The following is a 24,193-nucleotide window of genomic DNA, read 5'->3' on the forward strand; positions in this document are numbered from 1 at the left end:
ATTTTTTTAACAAAATCACAAAACAAAATTTATCAAGTGTCAACTTTACTCAGTAAACATTTCGCAAAATGTAAACAGGATGCATCGAAGAGACGATGAAATATAAAGAAAATAAAAATTTATAGCACATAAATACATATTTAAAAATATACCAAAAGTATGATGTCACGACAAAGGAGCTTTCCATGAGCTTTTCATTGAAAAATGTGTTTAGTTACAGTTTTTGCATTATAACATTAATGCGATTAATTTAAAATCAGTAATAATTAGTGTAGTTTTCTTCTCAATGCACGTTATAAATCTGTTTATAGGAATAATGTTTTCCTCATATAATGGATAAATATAAATTTTAATCAAAATAAAAAAATAGCTTTCTTTATGTGAAGTTATTGATCATCTGCTTATGAATCTCAACATACATATTTTTATTAAAATTTTATTAACAATTTCCGATTACTTTTTTGGCGCAATGTATAAGACATTTTAGGCTAGTTTACTGTGGTTGACTTTATAAAGTACAAATCGGATAAATTCAGAAAGACCAGACATTCATGACTAGTTGTAGTCCTATTGTTCCAGAAAGACTCCAAATAATCACATTAACTCCAAGCACCAAAGACAAGTATGACTAGCTGTAAGCTACAACATTTTTGACATTAGCATTTGATTTAGAACCAGAGTGGGCTTTGAGTGCCAATATTTTGAGACTGAATTATATCGCTGAATGTCCCTTTCTCATTCTAACCAACTCAAGAGATTTGATAGTCCAGCAAGAAACATCTAAGTTTGCCTTACTTAAAATTTTTTTATTAAAATTACTGTTAAAATAACAAAAAATTTCAAAATTTCACATCGTCTTTGAGTGCCAATATTTTGAGACTGAATTATATCGCTGAATGTCTCTTTCTCATTCTAACCAACTCAAGAGACTTGATAGTCCAGCAAGAAACATCTAAGTTGCCTTACTTAAAATTTTCTTATTAAAATTACTGTTAAAATAACAAAAAATTCAGATTATCACCTGAAATACGGGTCATCTAATATCATATTACATTATGTATTATAACTGTCAGTTATAACCAATATATAACTACTTTATGACCAAAACTAAAATTTTGTTTCAATATACATACATAAGTGGTTTCTATCGTTTCTTCTTCGCCTGTAGACGTAAGAAAAGCCGGTAAAAAGAGTTACAGGAAAGTTCTTTCTCCAACTCAATACATGACTTTCATTTACAATTTGTTATATGGAGAAAAAATTTCTCATACCTCTTCCAACAGCACTTCATAATAATCAACTATGATGCCCGTCGTTTCTCACACCCTCTCTCTCTCACCCTCTTTTCACAGCAAACAATTTTGCACGGAAATGATCTTGCAAATATTTTTATAGGCGCACATTTTCTTACGCACATATAACGGCACGGCATGCCTGAGTATTGGTATTTTAAGTGCTTGCCGCCATTACAATGGCACGTTCCAAGTTGAAGGAAACCATTTGTGGCATCATGGATATGTCGTCAGCAAATTGTTGGCATTCACACGGCGAACACTTATTAACTATTTCCATTTGCATTTTTGCCTCGATTTATAAATAAATTATTTGCCACAATTTACTACAAAAACAAAAAGTAAAATTTTGTTGGCAAAATAATTGAAAAGCTTGCATGATCGGTAAAATTAGAAAATTCGCGCAATTTCTGGCGGAAAAATGTCTAGTAATAAGTGGATGCTCGGAAAGTTTTATGCATTTATTTTTGGAAGGAATTTGATTTTTGCTACTACAGTCGCGAGAAAAAATTTTGGCGAAATTACTTCCCTTACTTGTATACACGTATGTTCATATATATATATGTTATATAGTTGTTTCTATATATTGGCACCTAAAATGCATAGTAACGTAACTTAACTTTTCATAAGTTTATAGACGAAGGAAAAACGATATAATAGAAACTACTCAAATTGAAACTAAATTTGAGTTATGGTTATAAAGTGGTTATATATTGGTTATAAAATGGTTATAAAATAGTTATGTTATTACATTATTTTGCATTTTAGAAATTTTGAAATTTGGTTATAAAGTGGTTATGTATTGGTTATCTAATGGTTATATATTGGTTATATCTGACAAAGGAAACTGAATATTTTATATACATATGTAGCATAAAATATTCAGTTTCCTTTGTCAGATATAACTAATATATAACCATTAGATAACCAATATATAACCATTAGACAACCAAAATATAACCACTTTATAATGTAAATGTAACATGATGTAGTGAATTGTAAGCAAAACTCAATTTCGATTTTTTTGATGTTACGTTTGATAGCATTTTAGGTGCGATATATACTATGTACATACATATGTATGTATAAGTAAATATATGCAGGTAAAACCCGTATTTATGTAAACACTGTCATCTGTTAGCTGTACCGGTTGCTTATATTTAAACCAATTTATAAGCACACACACATACATATATACATTTGCATGTTGCATGTGGCATGTTGCATGTAATGAGCATTTCCTTAATTACTCGCTACTCAAGTGGTTTCCTACTTGCGTCGCAACAATCAAGCTGACAATATTTTCATCAGCACCTCGTTGGTGCAACGACATCATCAACGTCAACGTCATCGTTCGCGCATCAACGGCATTATCATAATGACACGCACTTTATGACGCGCATAAATTTCTATGCCACCAAATGGGATTACAACTTCCGCAAGCGCCTCACTCTACAGCGCACTACGAAAGTGTACGTGTGTGTGTATGAGTGCACATAGGTGCGACTACTTACATACATATGTATAGTATGTAGCACTACTAACAAATACCACCGACGTAAATTTAAAGAATCTATTTTGGTGTGCTGCTTTTGTTGTTGTTATTTTCCGCTTGTTTTCTAATATGTTTTCGAAATTGTTTCCAAAGTGACATTTGATGTATGTACGTTCCATAAGCGTTTCGTTGGCGCGCCACTTGATCGTACACCGCAACGCCTTCCCCAACGCCTACGCCACCACTTAACTGGCCCGGCTGCCATTGCATCGGAATGTTTATTGAAAAATGTTTCGACAGCACATTTGTGACATTATTGAAATTTTTCCATATTTTCCTCTTATTACTTTCCTCTTATTATGCATTTGTCATTGTGTGTTTTCTTATAGATCCGGCCGTTAGCCGGAAGCAGTTTGTTTTTATTTATGTTCCCTTGTGGCTTTGTCTTTAGTTCCGTTTGACAGTTTTCTTTCACCTGCGTTTAGTATTTCTTTCACTTGTCCTTGGCGCTTATAATTTCCACATTTCTTTTTGTTTTTTGTTTCATTGGGAATTTCGCTTTTTATCGAGGTATTTCCACTTTATAAGCTTTGTTGTATTAAGCACTTGTTTTTATTTAATATGGTATGTATGCTCTAAGACGTATTTTCTTCGTAGATCACAGACTTATTTTTTGTAATTTTTTAACTTTTTTCTTATTTCATAAGCATTTATGTCTTTTACTTCACACTCTTAGACATTTTTTTTCGATATTTCTAATTATACAATTATTGTGTTTAGCTGTTTTTCTTCTGCGTTTGAATAATTTATAATTTCCGGTAGTTAGGTCTCAAAATAATTTGATTTATTATTTTTAAAATTATAATTCAATGTTGTTTTTTGGTTTCTATGTTATGTTCCCAAAATGTTAACACTTTACTTTTCCGCTTGCCAGTGGTTGAATGTTGATTTAGGTTTAGATCTCGTGGTTTCATCTCATGGCTTGTGTAGTTACTTAACGTTTGTATTCACTAGTATTAATCAATGATCCATTTCTAAATATAAGAATTCTTTTAAACCGTCAGTAAGGTTAGGTTAGGTAAGGTTAGATGGCTGATCAAGAGATCGCACATAGACTAATAGAAGTAGTCCTTTGTGAAGCCATTGAAAAACGAACTCTCGTGTTCACACTTAGATATCGGCAAACCGTTCAGTATCCAATACAAATTTGCAGAGGCGCTTAATTTCTATGCCCGCCAGGTCGGCGGGTATTCTGAAGCTATGTGCCCCCAAGTGTCTAAGTCTTGACCAGTCAGTTAACTCGACCAGGTTTTTTCTCATAGAATCATAGGGGGAAGATCTCGCACTAGAGTTCTGGTATAATAATTACGATTCATAAAGGTATTTACCTGATATTTTTAAGCCAACAAAATATACATACATATGTTTTTCTTCCCCAGATGTTTCGATCAATTAAGAATATATGATGATTTTCTTGATGCTACAGAGATCTGCTTATACTCTTTTTTAGATATACTTGTCGGGTTGTAATTGACATTTTGTTACATAGAGGACTTCTTCATGGATAACCGGTTTAAACGTCAGGATTCAAATGAAAATTGTTAGTTTGTATAGAATGTGAAAGTTTAATTTCTTAAGTCTTTCTTGTAAGTACTTTCTTAGATAGCTCTGAGATTGTAATAATTATGAATCAGGCGGTTAGGTTTGTGTTAAAAACTTTACATTAGTCTTAAAGCTTTAGTTTGATGCGTCCTTAGAACTGTGACTGAACTATCTACTTAAACATCTTTTGGAAGTGAGTCATCCTTTACATATATTCGGTATTGCAAAAGAAGTATATATTTACTTATCACATAATTGAAATACAGCAAAACAATCATTTATAGTTAAAGTTAAAACAAAGGACGCCTTATTTAAGTGAATAGGATTATTGTGCTTACGACTCTTGAAATTATTATGAGCAAAAATAATAAAAGTTGGTTCATATATTCAAAATTCTTAATTTATTCTTCAAAACCTATGTGCCAAAGGTTTTGGCAATCCTCGAAACACTTGTTAAAGTCAAATTCCGGAATAGCCTTCAATGCGCTTAGCGATTCGCGTTTAATGTCTTCGATTGGCTCAAAACGGGTTTCCTGGAGCGGTCGTTTGGGTTTGCTGAATAACCAGAAGTCACACGGAGCTAAATTAGGCGAAAACAGTGGTTGCGACTGGAAAATTGGTTGAAAATTTAGCGAAATAGTATTTCTTGTTAATCGTTTGGCCGGTCAGAAGGAATTCGGAGTGCATCACACCTCTATAATCAAAGAACACCATAACCTTCATTTTGTTGTTTATTTAAGCATCAAGGCTCATCGCCAGTAGTAATACATTTCATTCTAGTCTAGTCTAGTCGGAAAGCATGCTTTCGCAGACGTTAACTCGACGCTGCTTTCGAAAAAATTTATTGATTTCGGAACTAATCGTGGTTTCCTTTTTCTTAGACACAAATGAACTTTCAAAATGGTTTCCACTGATACTTCCGATATTCCAACGATGCGGTCGTCTATTCTCAAGCACCAATTCCTTTATTTTATTGACGTGTTGATCATCAGTTTATGTTAATGTTCGAAGAATGGGTTTCAAAGTAAAAAATCCTACTGTTTTTTGCCCACAGTAGTGCACTCGTATAAGAGGCAAGATTGTTGGCCAGGTCCTCAGTTTCAAACTAGGTTTGATAGTCAAGTATTCTGAAATGTAATTCTAATAATAAGAATTTTGCGATATCGCACATAACTAGAATATAGAACCTCATATAATTTGAATTTCAGTATTCATAATTTTTCGATATTGGCTGAGCAGTAATTATATTATTACAAGTTTTATAACGTACATATCGAAAGTTCACTTTATAATAATAAATTTTAGACATATTTTTGCCTATAAGTTTTTTTAACATTCTAACCAAGCCAGCTGTGTTCCCATTAAATATTATCTGTTTGTTTTACGACATTTTTATTGCACACGAAATCACACGCCATTATTCGAAATTTATTAAACTAGCACCATAAATTTTGGAAACAATAAAGCGTATTTGAAAAATGACTAAAATAAAAGCCACTTCATCATTTGCCGTTATGCACACACGATATCAATCATCGGCAATACATTCCACTTGCTGTGAATTAAAGTGAAAAAAGTACGTGGAAAATTATTAGCTGACCCATAAATAAAGCATGCCGTAATTAATATAGTTTTCAACGCCACGCTTTAGCGCCCGTGGTGTGAAATGTGACCTCCGACTTCCTGAACACACTGGGGCTCCACAAAAGTGGCCAGCGCACGTACCGCCGCACGAAATGGGGGCACACATGTTTATTTTCGAATTTCGAAAACTAATTTTAACATTGCTCATTTTCCAAACTTTCAATTCACAATTCTGCACATTGTTGCGTGAATACAGAGAAATTTGGGGGAAAAAGGTGAAAGCTCAAAACATAAACAAACGAAAAACAAAAAAAATAAATAAGAAATTTAAAAAAAAAAACTTCAAAAAATTATCTAACATAGTTTTTGAAATTTGAAATCAGAAAAAATGGTATTTTTTTTTGTTGTTGTGTTTCAGTTTATGTTATGCGCTTGTGGTCAGGTATGTCTGTGTACATTTGTTGTTTTATATACACGCGCACATAATTCACTTGGAACCACTGCTCGCGTCGCGAGACAGCCATTCAGCCTCCGCGAGTTGATCTTGTTAAATCTCCAAATGAGCAAACTACAAATCAAAACAGCTCATAAATTTCCAAACAGATAAAATGTTGGAAGGAATGAGCCACAGTGGCAGCGCGGCAAAAATACAAAAGCAATAAAATTAAGAAAAATTGCACTGCTGCAGCAGCAAATGCATAATTCACACTGTACGCATGAATGTATGTATGTGTGTGTTTGCTTGTATGTGGCAATAAAAAGTAGCGGCAAGATTTTTTTATGCTTGCACATATTTTTTTCACAAGTGTTCTTGATTTTTTCTGGTAAAAATCTTCGCTGAATAAGAATTATTAGTTTTAGTGGGTGGAAGTGGTGCATGCCATTCATCTTTCAGCTGTTGGCAGATGTGCATATGGTACATATATGTATGTATATTTGTATATATGTTAGTACGATATGGTTGTTGTTGTGCCAGAATACAAGCGAATTTGCGCCGCGCATGTGGAAGCTGCAAGGCAAGTTGTTTAGAGCAGCTAAAACAACTACTAACACACCCACATGCAGACGTTTGTATGTGTGTAAGCGCATGCAGCCGATCAGGGATCGTGGCTACACAGTAGCGGTATACGGCGTAGAGTCAGAAGTCGAAAGGCAAACAGTAGCTAAGCAGTCTCAATTTACAATTTTAATGAACTACCGTATAAACAAAAAACTAGTGAAAGCAAAAAAACTAACTACAACAACAAAAAGCAACAAAAACAATTAAGAAGAAAAAATATTAGGTTAGGATGCACCGTAGCTATAATACCCTTCACAAGTAAAAACGTTTCCATACAAGAACTTCAGTTTGCTTGGCAGCTACATATATGCTATAGTGATCCGATCTGAACAATTTTTTCAGAGATTGAACCATTGTCTTGGAGAATAGTACACGCCAAGTTTCTTGAAAATATCTCATCAAATAAAAAAGATTTTCATATAAGCATTTTATTCCGATCGTTCAGTTTGTATGACAGCTATATGCTATATTCATCCGATCTAAATAATTTCTTCATATATTAGACTATTTCCGTAGATAACGAAGGATGCCAAGTTTCTTGAAAATATCTCATCAAATAAAAAAGATTTTCATATAAGCATTTTATTCCGATCGTTCAGTTTGTATGACAGCTATGAGCTATATTCCGCCGATATGAACAATATCTTCTTGGATTATAGCATTGCCTTGAACAATAATTCTTACCAAACTTCGTGAAGATATGTTGTCAAATAAAAGAGTCTTCCTCAGAAGAACTTGGTTTTGATAGATCAGTTTGTATGAGAGCTATATGTTACAGTGATCCGATATCCGGTGGTTTCGACAAATAAGCAGCTTCTCTGGAAGAAAATGAATGGATCGAAATTTCAGAGCGGTATCTCTTAAGCGACTAGTTGAGCGTATGTATACAGACGAGGACAAACAGACGGCTATGTCTAAATAGACTGATCTTGTTATGCTGATCTTTTAAATATACAATTTATGCCGTCTGCGATGTTTTCTCTATGTGAGTTACAAATTTCTCTACAACCTTAATGCTTGTACTCCCTGTTCCGCGTATAAAAAGCAACCAAACGTAGCAGCATCCAAGAAAACGAGCACCATGTAGCATATGGCTACTGGCTGGCTGCAAGTTTTCAACAAAAACAAAACATCAACAACAGTTACAACAACAACTTCTCGCTTCAAAGCACCAGAGTTCATAATTATTTATGAACTGTCAGTGGAAGCTGTGGAAGTGGTAAAGGCTGTGGCGTGTCTTCCGCGCCGAGGAAGCTCACAGTGACAATGGTGTGGTGTGGCAGCAACAGCAACGCAATGATCGCACCCACACGCGCACACGAAGGCCTATAAACAACGGTTTGTTTATATTTTAAGGTGAAGCTTTCACCCTTTGCGCCTTTTTCGCGAGTCAATCAGGTGAGGCGGGATCTGCGCAAATACTTTTATTTACGAGAATGTGTTTACGAATGTAGGTATATTTGTATTTATGTACGTATATATTAATTGTATATATGTATGTGTGTATGCAAGTGCGCCAGTGTGCTTAGGAACGCTTAAACTTTAGTCAGAAGTAGCTAACAGATAAACAATCGTGGCAGCAAATCGCTGAAGCAATATATTGTTGTTGATATGTTGCTGCCTCCGTGGTGGATTAGGTAAACATTTCACGGTTATTTGTGGTGCGCATACAGTTGGTTCAGGCATTTATTATTTCTCGCAGAGTTATATGTGATCTTACATATATGTATTATATATAGTATCTATAAGTTTACGAAGTGATTACCAACTGACCTCACGATAGATATTTTCTTAAGATCCGACTGCCAATAGAAATTCTCGATCTTCTATTACTTTAAGCATCATAAATTAGCTATTTATGCCTTCCGAATAGTGAAAATAGTTTCCTAAAATATAACCTAAGTAAAATGAAGAAATAATGTCGATATGCCTTTATATCGATCAAGAACCTCAATATAGTTCTAAAAAGACGCATAGAATGCTGATAAAATAGATACGGAAGATAGAGGTCATTCCAGGCAGAAAATATTTAATCTCGGTGCTTATTTTCGACATAATCAAGCACCTCATGTTGCTATTGTCCGGGTCCGTTCCGGTTATTTAGACCCAACTGTCGTGGGAACGGAAAAGCTCCTGAAGAAATCATCTACCGTTCCGTTCCCACGACAGTCGGGTCTAAATAACTTGAACGGACCTGGATTTTTTTTCCGATCAAGGCTTTCAACTCGGTCGAATTCTTCCGCTACGACCACAACCATCGGCCGTTCGAAAACGACTTGGAACCTTAACAATCTTCTGTGTAGAAGTTTTAGGTTCGGTTTGATCGTCAGAATCGTGGAATACCTAATACTAGAGGAAATTTAATTAATTAAACTTTTGTGATTTTTTCGTGAAGACATGACTAATTTCAAAACATCTTTTTTGGCACGCGCCACCTATCGGATTCTTAATTTTACTATTTTTCCCGATCGCATGAGCCATACGCTCACAGAGCATTTCGATCCATCAGCTTATGGATTGCATCGGTTGGCTGTTGAAAAATCAAAATGAAGCACAATGTTACCCAACTTAATAATAATCTGAATACCTTTAATACCTTAATTAATATGCAAATTTTAGTTAAGAAAAACATACTGGTATGGAGTCCATCATAAACTCTGAAGTGATGTTTCGAAACACTAGTTTTACTATTCGCTATTCGCCGAAATTTCAAAGTCTTGCGCAGACACTCAACTTCAGATACCCCTCTTTCAAGGAAAATGGAAGGGAAAGTCCTCTTTCTTTATTTCGGATTTGTATGTGATATGCTGCGAAATATACTTCGTTTCGGCATGCTGTATTCGGGTACTAAAACTACTGCAAAAACTTTAGCCCCTTTACCAAACTGAAATCATATTTTTTATTGCCGCGAGTGTTTTTTCTGATTTTTTTCTTTATAAGGTCAAAATTTATTTTAAGCATAAACTGTGGGATAAGCGTGCACACATTTTGAAATATTTTGAGGGTGCAACAGTTGTTGAAAACTAACAACGGAGCGATGATACTCCTTTAGGGAGGTATGAATGTATGTTCTTAAATATAAATATATATGTATGTATATACCAATGTATGCCCTCCATGATGCATAGGCATCCATAAACAACAGCATATTCGCGGACTCAGCAATACAGTACTACTACAAAAACTCTGTGGCTTCCAAAGACACCCATTCTCGTACATTGCCAAGCGCTATGGCTCATTGGGAGCCACAAAATATTATTTAGTTGCGGCCAAGGTGCCAGTAGACCGTGAACAAGATATTATTTATGTGCACATATACCATAACCTACAAAGTTTATACAAATTTCTGATATTTCTTAAGCTGCACACATAAGTAAGTATGTCTGCATGAGCAGACGCTTATTTGGCGGCTCGCTTGGATTTTCTGCTGAAAATCACTGTCAAGGACAATTGATGTTGAGAGCGCATAAAAACGTCACTGCTTTGCTGGCAGACAAATATGCATGTTGAGGAAAATTAAGTGGCCGAGAAGTGAAATTGCGTACTATTTCTTCTAGTTTTTTTTTTAGTTTTTAAGAAGTTGAGTGGGTCATAAAGTATTTTTGTTTAAAGTTTGATTCTGAGTATTCATGTTTATTCAAGAATGTTCTGTCTTTATTGTATTTATTTGTGATTTTTAACTTGAAAAAATGTATTCTTCACATTCTTTGGTATCTAGTTTTTAAAGATTACCTCTTTCAAATGTTGGCCTTCTCAGATGTTCCATCCATTAGTCCAATTTTCACTGACTCGTGCGAGCATTTCGACTGATAACTGGTGAATGACAAGCGTAATGTGTTAATCAAAGGCCTGAACGGAAGCGGGATTGCCGAATAGGCTTTACATTTGAACACATGCTTACACAGATAAAAGTCTAATGGATTGATATCACATGATTTTGATCGCCAATCGACCCACCCAAAACGCGAAATTATCTGCTCACCGAAGTGTTATCTCAATCTGATGATTCCGCCAGCCCACAAACCACACCAAACCGTTTTTTTCGGCATAAAATGACAGCTCTTGAATCTCTTTAGGTTATTCTTCGTCTCAAATATGAGAATTTTGCTTTTCTAGAAACCCATTGAGCCAGAAATGGGCCTCATGCTGAACAAATGTTGGCTCGAAAACGTCGGATCTTCTTTTGAACTTTTCCAGAGATTGTGAAGGTGAAGAGGTTCGAGTTTTGAAAGTTGCTTAAAAAATTTAATTTAGTTTACCACAAAGTTTGTGAATCCAGAAGAAAACGTTGAGGACCGTTAAAGTTTATATATTTTAAATATATACCTAAGTGGTTAGCTTGACGAACTTAGTCGATTTAGACTTGTCTACCTATCTGTCCGGCGTAGATTATTTTTCACGGCAACGTTATAACACCCGAAAAAATTGTTCAGATCGGTCCGCTATTAGATGTTGCTGCCGTACAAAGTTACCGATCCATTAGATTAGATAAATAAATGAGGATTGAACCGCGAGCTTGGGTCTATTGTGTCCTTTCCTAAGTCACAACGACTCACTTAGCCCCAGCATTCCAATATAACGCTAAGTGGTATTGAGGCGATGTGATCACTATTTGGAAACATGGTTTAGGCATCCAGCATGAGACCAAGGTGTTTGACCACATTAGTCATATCTATCTCTCTGCCTCCAATGGTTAGGTTCCTGATGCCGAGCAGGAAACTGTGAACTCGTAAACGGAACAATGGTCGTTTTCAAGTGGTTGATCTTCAGTGAACGGTATTATAGGTCGGCGCAGTCGAAATTAGCATTTTACAAGTATATAGTACTTATATATTATTTGAATAATAGAAGCGTCTTAAATTGTAAAATCATATTTTTTAAACCTTTTCTTGTCTATAAATTAATATTAGAAAGTTTCTAACTGTAATTAAATTAATTTTTACTATAATTTTTTAGAAATTACTTCACACGTGTTACTGTCACGAGCGCTTAAAGGCGCTAACAGTTGTTAAACATTTTGTAAATCATCATTTTCCAATCACCTCAATTATAAGTATGTGAGTTGACCGCAAAAACCGGCAACTCATTAACCAATTATGGTTCAAGTGACAACTGTTGCAACATAAATTAACAAGCGATAGAGCGAATCACGGCAACGAAAGTGGCTTTAAGCATATATATTTATATACATATAAGTATGTATGTATAAGTACATATGTACAACTAGCACTTCCTAAGTCAATAAAAATATTTTTGGCGAAAAGTAATTCAACCTGTGCTTACAACACCCGATTCTTGAGAAATCGAAAACGCTTGCCAGTAATGAACGGTAATGTGTAATTAACACGATTAAAAAAATAAATTTCCATTTAAAAAAGCGCGCCCAAAATTGTTCGTGCCAACAAATAGCGTCAATATTCCTCAAGCACCGCAGCTCCATTTCTCTTCCCCATACTACTCAGCCAAAGCGTTGCGCCCAAATTTCTCAAGCCTTCTCCAAGTCACGTGCTTGCTTTCAGCGAAAAGTTTTTCATTCTTTCTCGTAAACGTGTAAGCCTTATAGTAAGCTTTATGCGTTTTCAATTCATATTGAACGCTTTTGTTGTCACAAATCGTTTGCGGAATTTCGAAGCCGTATTTTGAAAGAAAAAATCCTCAACCATTGAAGTAGTAATTGTGGCATTCAAGTATACACAAACTTACAAACATAGTATGTATGTTGTTTCGATACTGCTCAATTCGCCGTAACTAATTTATTATGCTGGACAAACAACGCGGTGTGCTGTCTTCCAAGGGCGCGTCAATGTGGGGCCAAGGAAGAACGTGCGAGTCTGAAGTGAGGCAACGGCAGGAGTTGCATACTGTAAATGCAGTTTTCTGAAATTGTGCTGGTGGCAAATATTGTATATGTGTTTGCATTCCAGCTTTGATTTCACCGCCTCGGTGTGGTATGTTTTGGGAAATGTTAAAGCCGTTTTCCAAGTTTTTTTTTTGTGGAATTTGAGCGTTTGTTTTCGTTAGTATATGAACATATTATATATCGCTGAGTACTGATTTCGGGTTTTATTCATTGAGTAGTAGTCACCACTCAATCCGCGGATATTTGAAGGCTCGTAGAGAGATCTTCACCTCGTTTGGCCTCTTCTACTCTAATATATGAAGCTTTCCTCGTTTCTGTGCTACTACACTCAACTATAACACAACGGATTCTATTAAAGTAAGAGTGTATGTTCTGTCAAACATCTAAGAAACGCTTTTTCGAATATTGCCATCATTCATACTTCTATAGCATATAGGTAAAATAATGGGTAATATAAGAGTTTCCAACGTAACGTGCCCAAATGATATTCAATTTATATTCTGCCAACGACTGTCCATTTGGCAACATTCCAGAACATTATTTGGCATACAATTTCTGATATTATATTAACAACGAAGTTCCTAATCATGTCAAAAAGGTTTTAAGAAGGCCCTTTATCATACCTTGAACTGGGTAACGTCGAAGACAATATAAAGTATACACTTCTACATATATAAATGATCAACTAAGCCATGTGCTACTATCTACGTGATCTAGTCCCTCAAAAACACAAGCCTACCAGTGGTACAAAGACTCAGAGATCTTCAAGAGATCGTTGAGGACAGGCCTCGTTCTGGACGACCTTCGACCTCTTCAACTGATGCATATATTCAAAAAAAGTGAAGGATATTGTACTTGAAAATCGTCGGCAAGTGTTAGAGATATGGCAACAGAGCTTCTCATCTCTCGCGAGTCCGTTCGATGATTTTGGTGGATATTTTGGGTATGAAACGCGTTTTTACTCGACTCGTTCTTGTAAAACTGAATTTTTTTCAAAAAGAGTTTCGTAAAAAGGTTTCTGTGGACATGCTTGATCGTGCGAATTCCGATCCCACATTCTTGGAGAGCATTATAACTGTCGCAGAGACATGGCCTTATGAGTTTGTCATGTAAATAAGTAAACATTCATCGAAACGGAGGGGAAAAAACGAGCTGAAACTAGAAAAACCAATCCAAAGCTGCTCAAAAATCAAAGTTATTCTCATTGTTTTTTTCGATATTCATAGTTTGGTGCATCATGAGTTTGTTCTGGAGGGACAGACAGTCAATAGAGACTTTTATTTAGCCGTATTGAGTGGTCGAAAGCGGCCGGAATCGGGGAAGAACAATTCATGGATTTTACCCTATAATCATGCACTATCTCATCGAGCCACGATTGTGATCGAATTTAAAGTCAAAAATACAATGAATATCATCGATCAATCACTGTATTCACCAGATTTGGCTCCGTGTTTTTCCTTGCTCCCCAAACTGAAATTGCCGCTCCATAAAACCCGTTTTCAGTCAATCGTAGAGATAAAAAAATTCGCTGATTGAGCTATAGGCCAGCCCAAAAGGTGCTCATGAAAGGGTTTCGACGACTGGAAAAACGTTGGTATAAGTGTATTACATGTGGTGGGGATTACTTTGAAGGTGACAAAACAAATGTTTATGAATAATTAAATATTTTGCGTTGTATTAACTAATTCCGAGTACTTTGTACATTGTCCAAGTACATAAGCTCCCAACAGAGAATACAATGTCTAACTAGTTTCCAGCACAAGATCGCAAAGAGATTTTTGAAATATCAAATTGCCTTATCTAACGTTCATTTTTTATCACAACAAACATTTCTGCACGTTCAAACCCTCTTCGGAGATAACATCTCCCCACCACTGTCAACAAATGCCAGTAAGTAAATAATAACAGAAAATATAAATATTGTTTACACGGGTACAGTGACTTTAAGTTAACCTCAAAGGCTGCTTGCTGCGGACACACAAGATCAGTTGAACGCGCTTTGAAGGAATAAACCACCAGCAACAAAAATAGTAAAACGTTAGGTAAACAAAGAGAAGGCTAGAGCAACATCTAGGCAGGAGTATGTGACAGGAATTTTAAGTACTCACTCACAATTCACAAATAAGTGGCAACATTTATGCTTACAAACGAGTTTCTGACGCGCTGACACTAGCCGCTACTGTATAATATTATCCAGTGTGGCGTAAGTGGATTGGGCGCGCGTAGTAAATAAGTAGTTCTTTGCCAAAGATCAATGCAAAGATCGCTGCTTACTTAGAACCCAAGCGAGCAAGATCTCATACGGACAAAGCAGCGGTGAACGTGCGCGGAATAAATTATGATTGAATGCAGAGAGAATTATAGTTAGAAAGTTACAAAGAAATTCTAGTTCGTTGGTGGGAATGACGGGCAGGAAGTACGGTGTGAGAGTATGGAAAAAAATATAATATATTTATGTGCTGCACGTGCGTAGAGGTCAGTGTCTAAGGATACTTGCTTGGGCAAACGAATTGTACAGTATTTTTCTGTGCGCTTAATGTAAGATATGTAACTATACACATTAGGGTAATCCCTAAGCAAACAAAACAAGTTATTTTTCCTAAATGCAACCGTTAATTTATGTGATATCTCCGATTATATCGCTAGAAGGTATGAGCAATTTGCTGAAATTTTGTCTCCGTATACACAAGGATTACCCTATTTTGTAAGCTATGCATATCCGATCCACAGTGTGACTTTGTACATAATTTTATGGTTATAAATTATTAGCCTGCGGTTGGCATAAGCCTATATACACAGCCTGTATGCTGTACAACTTCGTAAGCTTGCTACAGAATCGTAAAAAAAATTCCATGCAGAGTTGCCATGGTGCAGTTACAATGGCAATAAATAAATTTGTATCGCTTTACGACAGACTCCCCAGTGTGCAGGAAATACGCATTAGATAGTGCCAATTTATGGCCAACATCAAATCAGGCGAAAAATTTTATGAGCGCAGGTGTGTGGAGTTCATAAAAATGAAACGCGCATGGGCAGCGGGTAGAAGAAGCTGGTAATTAATATGAATGCATTTTGGTTAAGAGTTTTATGCGCCTATTACGGCAATCATAAGCTGGGTGATAGAATTTAATTGCCCACAATGATATCTGCTTCTCATAATTTTTCCCCTTTTCACTCTTCAAGATTTTTAATTTTTTTTATTGTTGTACGCAATTAAGCTTGTGTGAAGGAATTTATGCATATTTTCAAATATTCACTCACCTTGATCGAGACGACGCTCCATACGCCGCCATTGCCGCATATGATGCACCAAAATGCCAGCGGCTATGATGAAGAAGATTAAGCACGCCAATACGGCCATAAAAAGCGCCATTGTCTGCCAATCCATCGGCATTGAGCCGTCCTGCAATTGCTGTAATTCCTCGTGTGTCAACTGCTGCTCCAAATCGTAGTTGTCCTCATCCTTTCGGCGCTAATGGAGTTTTAGGAAATGAAAAATTTTTAGTTTAAGTTTGACTATCGAGCCTATCATGGGGAACTTAGCAGAGAATAATCGTTTTCAACGTGCCAAAAGGAAATATGTTAAGGTGTTACAGAATTTTATGAAATTCTCAAAGGAAAATATTTAAAACTCTATTTTTCAATAGGGTGCTACAAAAGTAGACCGATAAGGACAGCAAACGATGCTACATATTTCCCGCTCTTTTGGCATTTCTCTTCAGTAAGGTTTGCCATTTCATCATGGAAAGATATACGATCCAACAACGAGTCGAAATTATTAAAATTTACTACCGAAATTCGGAGTCAGTGGCCTCAACTTTAAGAGCGCTACGTCCAATTTATGGTCATCATAATCGTCCTGTCAGATCAACAATTGAGCGTCTAGTGAAAAAATTTGAATCCACAGGCACAGTACAAAATGTTCCCGTGCCAGTGAGACAAAGAAGTGCCCTCAGTGTCGAGAATATTGCGCATCAATTGAGGAAGACCCAAATCATTCTTTTATATGTCATTCTCAACCATTGGGCATCTCTGTAACGTCGTTGTGACGAATTTTGCGAAAATATTTTGGCTTACATACTTAAAAGATCAAAATGACGCAAAAACTGAACCCGCTAGACCACCAGAATCGTCGTATGTTCGTGAATTGGAAAAATCATCTTCAGCGATGAGGTTCATTTAAAGCTGAAGAGCTTTATCAATAAGCAAAATATGCGTTATCAGTCAGGCAGCAATCCACACGCACTCCGTGAGTCACCATTGCATCCCGAAAAAATTACGGTGTGGTGTGGTGGCGGCGTCAATGGGCCGTACTTCAAAACCGACACGCTTCTGTCAATGGGAAACGCTACCGTTTTAAGTTTTTGGCCCGATGTGGACTTGAACAATATGTGATCACAATCGATTTATTGCAAACCAAGTTTGGTGAATGTGTTATCTCATGAAATGGTCCAGTTTTCGGTTATGCGATTTGACGCCGTTAGACTATTTCCTGTGGGGCTACGTCCAGTCTAGGGTCTATGCCAACAAGCCAGCAACGAATGATGAACTTCGTAAGAATATCGAACGTGAAATTGCCGCAGTATCGGGTGATTTATGCTTGAAAACCGTCGAAAATCGGGTTCAGCGTCTGGACTTCTGCAAGCGTTTTTGTTTTATTTAAAAATACTTTTGTATCGCCTTTATTGAAAAACCCGAAAAATTCACTTATATGCCGCCGCCACTCAGTCGGCTAGAGGACAATTTCATAAATTTAAAAACAAAATAATTTGCTATCGTCACTGTAACTGAGGGAATTGAGTACGAAACCTGCCCAGAATACCATCGTTTCGATTCCCGTCCCCGTTATACCTTGCTGTATAACGAGATTCGGGCAACAAATGAAATTTTTTCGTATAAAAGTGAAGTCATCTGCAATATTCCTTAGAACTAACTATCGGTTTTCGAATGAAATTTAGTAAATTGAACTCCATAGCATTTTAAATTTCTCAATATCTACCGAAATTGCAAAAAATCAGTTGAAACATCAACTACTCACCTCCTTCCAATTGGGCTCCGTTTTCGCCAGCACCAACCAATCGATCTTCAGATCGTAGATGGAACCGCATATCGTGTCACATTGAAATTGACACGGACGCAATGGTATCAGCCCGTCCTCGCACACAGTACACGGAATACATTTGTCCTTTAGTGGGTCCCACCAGCTGTTCCGGTCGCAGGGTGAGGCAGCGCAGAAGGAACATAGCGTGGCGAGCAGCAGCAAAGCCGTGATATAGGGGAACGCCGTGGAAGAACTACTTAAGCTTTGCGCAATCACATTGTACACTTGTATTGCGGGGGAACTTAGCATTGTTGTTGTTGTTGTTTTACTTAAGTTTCTATTATTGTTGCTGCTAGTAATATCATTGTTATTGTTACCCATATAGCTGTTGTTATTGTTGTTGTTATGATCATAATAATCAGCGTCAGGTAGCGCCGCATGCGAAGGTGTGCTATATGCGTAATTGTTGTTGTAAATATTATTATTATTGTTGTTGTTGCTTTGTATGCAATTACTGCTACTGCAATTCGTTGTATAGTTGCTATTGCTGTAATTGGTGTTGTTGTTGTTATTGTTATTATCATCACGCCTTCTTCTTCTTCGTCTACTATTCGCTGTTATGGCCTCTATGCAGTACTGGCGCAAACGCCAACTGATGCTCTCCGCTTGTGTGTACATCGTATTAAGGAGGGTCGTGTGTGGTCGGGTGGTGTTTGTTGTTGTTGTTGGGCGGTTATCATTTACATTACTCGTACTTAAATTTGACATTGCCGCTGTTGTTGCTAAGTGTGTGTGCATAATGTTGTGGGGTGAAGGGGTAAGATATGTGGGCGTGGTCGTTGTTGGACAGGCATGTGTCGTCGTGGTTCGAGTCGACATTATCTGAAAGTAGAAAATGAAAGTTGAAAGTATTATATTTATATTTTTACAATTATATATACATTTTTTGCAATTCGTTCACAGAAGAAATATTTTTTACCATAATAAAGAGATTAATTTGTGAAATTTTTTAAAAAAAATCGATTTTTAATATTTCGGTAGGTTAAACCTTAATGAAGAACATACTGAAATTGTAAATTGATGCCTCAAATAGATTTAGAGTTATCATCTCCTCAGTGTAACCGATCAGTTCAATCAACTCCATCAATATAACCTATATATAACCTTATAACTTACATGTAACCATTTTATAACCAATATATAACCATTTTATAACCATCAATATAACCAATATACAACCATTTTATAAACAAAAGTCAATATGAGTTGAGATGATTCAATATGAGTGCTTTCTATTATATCGTCTTTCCTTCGCCTGTAAACTTATAAAAAGTGATTGATGCTACGTTTTTTTAGGTGACGATGTGTAATAGTGCTTTTTTTTTAATTCTCAAAAAACCACCTAACGGTACACCTAAGACCTTTAAAATATGTAAGAGATTTTTTCTACAGTACTAATGCAGTGACTTCATAATTCTTCATACATAGTATAAAACTATTTCAGGGTGAAAATTTCCCATGAGAGATATACAAGGTTATACATAGCTATTTCTTTATTTATTTGCTCCAATGTCGGCAGTCTTCATCTCATATAAATTACTATACACAAAACTATTCCATGTATGTATGTTCATATGTATTTAATAGTTTCATCCATTAGCGGCGTGCAATTTCAACTCCAATTCTGCCATTACTCACGCAGAGGGTTGTCAATTGCAATGCGTTTAGAATGCGCTGAAAATGGATTTTCCCAGAAGCATTAAACAATTTAGTGTCGGAATATTTTTGAACAGAGTTGCTAAGGCAAATGGAAATTCTGTAGATTCTTGAAGGGGTTTGGAATATTTTAGATACTCTTCTTTGTGAAATTTTAACCTTAATCATTTTTCCAAGAATTAGAGTTGCAAATACATACATGTTTCATAAAACCTCATTCCTTCTTTTTGCAAGATTCTCTATAAATTTGGCAAGGGCAGTCCGATAACCACCTCATATCTCCACTTTCGCAAGAGATCTATCGATCATATAGTCTTCCAGACGGCTACTGACAAAATTTCAGCTGAATTTGACTTGTAGTCCTGTTCGGGCCGCGTTGGAACAGGACATGTCTGCAGATTTCATAAAACTTAAAAAAATGAGGAAGACAAATCGCGTACTGAAAACAAAGAGCACTTATGTAGATCAAATATACGGAGACTGTTCTCCTTTTATGACGCCATAAAGAAATAATTTAAAGAGGACCGCTTTTTGAAAAACTTTTGGTTTTTGTTTGTAGAACAAGTACTAATTAGACAGATGGAATTCAGGATCAATGTGGCGAAGTTTCGTGAACTCAATGGATCTGTCGATGACAGTTAGTCATTCTACGGGCTACTTCTCTACATCAACCAAAAATATTAATTGCAACCTTTTGTGTATACGTTTTTTGTTTATTGGCCCAATTTACAACAGCGCGCCAGTCGTTCTTCCGTTTCACTATTTGGCGTCAATTAATGATTCCAAGTGTAGCCAGATCCATCTCCACCTGGTCATTACCACGGAGTGGAGGTGTTCCTTTTTCTCTGCTTCCCCCGGCGGGTACTTTGTCGAATACTCTCAGTGCTAGAGCGTCGTCATCCCTTCAGACGACATGTCAGAGCCAGCGTAGTTGCTGTCTATGAATTCGTTGAACTATCTTAATGTCGCCATGTATCTCGTACAATTCATCGTTTTATCGACTGCGGCCTTCGCCGTTGCCAATGCGTAAAGCACCATAAATCTTTCGCAAAACCTTTCTATAGAAAACTCGTAATGCCGACTGACTCATCAGATATTGTCATCGTCCATACCACTGCGCCATAATGAGTGACTTGTAGAATTTGGTCTTTGTTCCTTTTGAGATGACTTTACTTCTCAGATGCCTACTCAGTCCGAAGTAGCACTTGTTGGCAAGAGTTACTCTGTGTTGGATTTCGAGGCTAACTTGCTGTTGGTGTTAATGCTGGTTCCAAGATAGACGAAATTATCTGCGACTTCGAAGTTATGACTGTCAATAGTGAAGGATAAGCCAAGTCGCCAGTGCGCTGACTGTATGTTTGATTACAGAAGATATTTCGTCTTGCCCTCGTTCACAACTAAACCAATTTGATTCGCTTCTTGTCCAACCAGGAGAAAGCAGTATTAACGCGCGGTTGTTATGGACAATGATATCGATATCATTGGCATACGCCAGCAGTTGAACACTCTTGTAGAAGATTTTACCTCTCTATTCAGCTCTGCAGCTAGAAATCTGCTGATTTACATATGATATTATATTAGGATTGTTGGCAACTCTGCGCCACTACAAAGTGTCAGCGTTTGAAATCACTTTAATTGCTCATTTAATACTTTTGCTGCCTATGGACTGACCGAGGGTCAGCACAGATTTGAACTTCAAGCTAATAAAATTGACTCATGTACATGACACTAAATGTTCACAAGAAACATACGAACTGATCCACTAAACCGAGCATGTATTCGACGAGTATACACATTTGTATATGTATATAAATCTAATTTTTGATGTCGTGTGTATATATAACCCCTCTATGTACAATGAATTAGTAAGCATGCTACAATGTAGTAAATATAGTACTTGTAGAAGTGCCATGTGATTTGACTTCTTCTAAATTAAGATCATTCCTCATTCTACGGATTATGCAAAAGAGAACGTCTGCTTGCGATAGAAAAGTGGATCTGTCGTCATTAGGTCATTTCACTGGATAAGAAACTGTAGGCGGCGCTAGTAAAATTTATATAAGAGATTCGATAAGAGATCTGATCTTCAAAAGAAATTTATGACAAAGCAGTGATTCTCAAAAAGGCTCTGCAAATATTAGCGGTTTTCAAACATGCTCGGAAATATTTGTCTTTGAAATTGTAGTACAAATGTTAATTTATAGAATTTTTAGTGTAAATACAAAATGTTTGCATTGAAATAAAAATTTTAGTTGTTTTGCAACAACAAATTCATGAAAAAAAAAAATCACCATATTTTTTTTCTTGCCGTCACCCCAGCTAAAAGTCAACAATTGCACCAAGCTTATGTCACATACATACATAAAAACATGTGTATGCACATAAGCACCTCCTGTCCATATATTTATTGCACATACTGTATTTGCTTAAGCCGCTTAACGCTGATAAATGCACGAGCGCGCACTTAAACGCGCAAACAACGGCAAACCCGACAAGTTGTGTGAGCTCCGGTCATACGCAATCAAAATTATTTGCATATTTATTTGTTTCTCTTTTTGTTTAGCCTCGCATGTTTTTCCAGCATATTCTGTAGCTGTTTGCTTTTTTTCAAGTGTTGTTTTTGCTTTTATCCATTTCCATGCCATTTCCACTGCTGATTGCCGGTCGCGCACGTTGACCACCGCCGATCGCGCGTAAAATTTGTAAAATTCATATTTCTAAGCGCGTAACTTGCGCTGGTGTTGCTGCAGCAGATACAGGTTGGTTCAAAAACAAGTTTTTCATTTGAAATATGCTGGTGAGATTTAACTGAGAAGGGCTTTTACTTTTCTCGGCAATTTATTTATGGTAGTTAAACAGATAGTGAAGAAGGTAAATGGTTAGTGAATTTTTAAAGGCCAAATTAAGCTTGACGACAAGAAGACGTTTTAATTTTTTTTACTCGGAGAAGAGAGTATTAGGTCTACAATGCCACTTTTTTTAAGGATTTTATGATTTTTTTTCGTTTTAGATAATTATAATAAATTTTAATTAATAATTCATACAGTACTTTAATTTTTTACGGTTTATTTTGGTTGTCATATAATTATTTTTTATTTTTCCGATTAATTTTCTTTATTTGTTTATGTTTGTTATGATTAAATTTTTTAAATTAATTTTTTCTTTAACTTTTTTATCTATTTTTTTTATTATTTTTTATTGTATTTAATTTTTTTATTTTTAGTTTTCATTATCTTCTGTTTATTTCACTTTATTTTAAAATATTTTAATTTAATTTAATTTAATTTCTTTTTTTTTAATTTAATTTATTTTATTTTATTTTTTTATTGTATTTAATTTTCACTTTTCATTATGTTTTTTAGTATTTAACTTATTTTATAATTTACTTTTATTTTATTTTTATTTTTTAATTTATTTATAATTTTTTTTAACTTTTTTATTTATTTTTTATTTTTTTATTATTATTTAAGTTTTTTATTGTATTTTATTTTAATTTACTAAATTTTATTTAACATTATTTTATTTTTTCTATTTTATTTTTTCTATTTTATTTTTTTTTTTACCATATTCTCATATTTTTTTTTTATTTTACTTAATTTAATTTAATTTTATTTTATTTTATTTTATTTTATTTTATTTTATTATATTTATTTTCCTTTTATTTCATTTTTATTGACAACTTGTTTTCGAACCACCCTTTTCATGTTCATACCCGTGCGTTTTCTTGCATTAACGACGTTGTGATTTTACTCGTGTTTATGCCAAACTGTCCACTCGTTGTCTGTTGTCAATATGACAGCATGTCATACTTCCGTTTTGCAAAGTGTGCGCACAGTGGCGTTGTTGACACTAAATAAATGGGTACTTCACAACGGATTGATAAATATGAATACCTAGACATTACATAAGCAATCAATCAGAAAAGAAACTCGAACTGTGAAATGCGTAGATTGTGGCACGTGTCACAGGCTTTGGGTTTATCTCCTCGAACAAAGACCAATAGCGATCATTGGATTAATAAAGCATACATTGCGGCGTTATTTACTTCCAGTGATTTTGGATCATGCTGAAATTGTAAAATATCGGAGAAGTTAAATATGTAGTACGTTTACTTACTATTTTTGGTGTTGAGAACACTGTTAAGAAATGTTTGATTAAATTATTTGATGTCAATTTGTTTACTAGCAATTATTGAGCTTTTAAGTGTAGGTCTCTGAAGCTCTTTCAAAGTAGGGGTTTGAGAGAGAGGTAAGAAATAATCGAAAAAATTACTGAAAACGAATTTGTCTTTAATTTGAAAGCAAAAAAGCACCATAATCGTGTTTTGAGTGGGGAGCTTTCATTAATGTTTTGAGATTTTCAATCAGAAAACACTAATCTTATATTCGTACATTCGATAAATCAACTTCGATTTTCGAGAATACAAAAAAGTTTCGTTAGCATTCATAAAAAGAGTTTGCAGATTACATGGATGTTGGATCAGTCATTTAAACATAAAAAAATGGTACAAACACACCCACATATACACATAACTTCGTTTTTG

At 35.5% G+C, this 24,193-nt stretch overlaps 1 protein-coding gene across 1 annotated transcript in view; it reads right to left on the reverse strand.

Moving 5' to 3' along the window:
* The window catches only part of LOC105225011 (putative uncharacterized protein DDB_G0285119), a 59,644-nt gene that overhangs the window by 11,773 nt on the left and 23,678 nt on the right, over positions 1–24,193 (reverse strand). Inside the window, exons 2-3 of the mRNA XM_049456577.1 lie at positions 17,932–18,816; positions 16,155–16,365 (exon numbers count right to left, since the gene is read on the reverse strand). Coding sequence (XP_049312534.1) covers positions 16,155–16,365; positions 17,932–18,813 — 1,093 coding nt within the window. The 5' untranslated portion in view covers positions 18,814–18,816. The remainder of the gene's footprint in view (positions 1–16,154; positions 16,366–17,931; positions 18,817–24,193) is intronic.

Source organism: Bactrocera dorsalis, chromosome 4 (genome assembly GCF_023373825.1).
Source record: "Bactrocera dorsalis isolate Fly_Bdor chromosome 4, ASM2337382v1, whole genome shotgun sequence".
Taxonomy (NCBI): domain Eukaryota; kingdom Metazoa; phylum Arthropoda; class Insecta; order Diptera; family Tephritidae; genus Bactrocera; species Bactrocera dorsalis.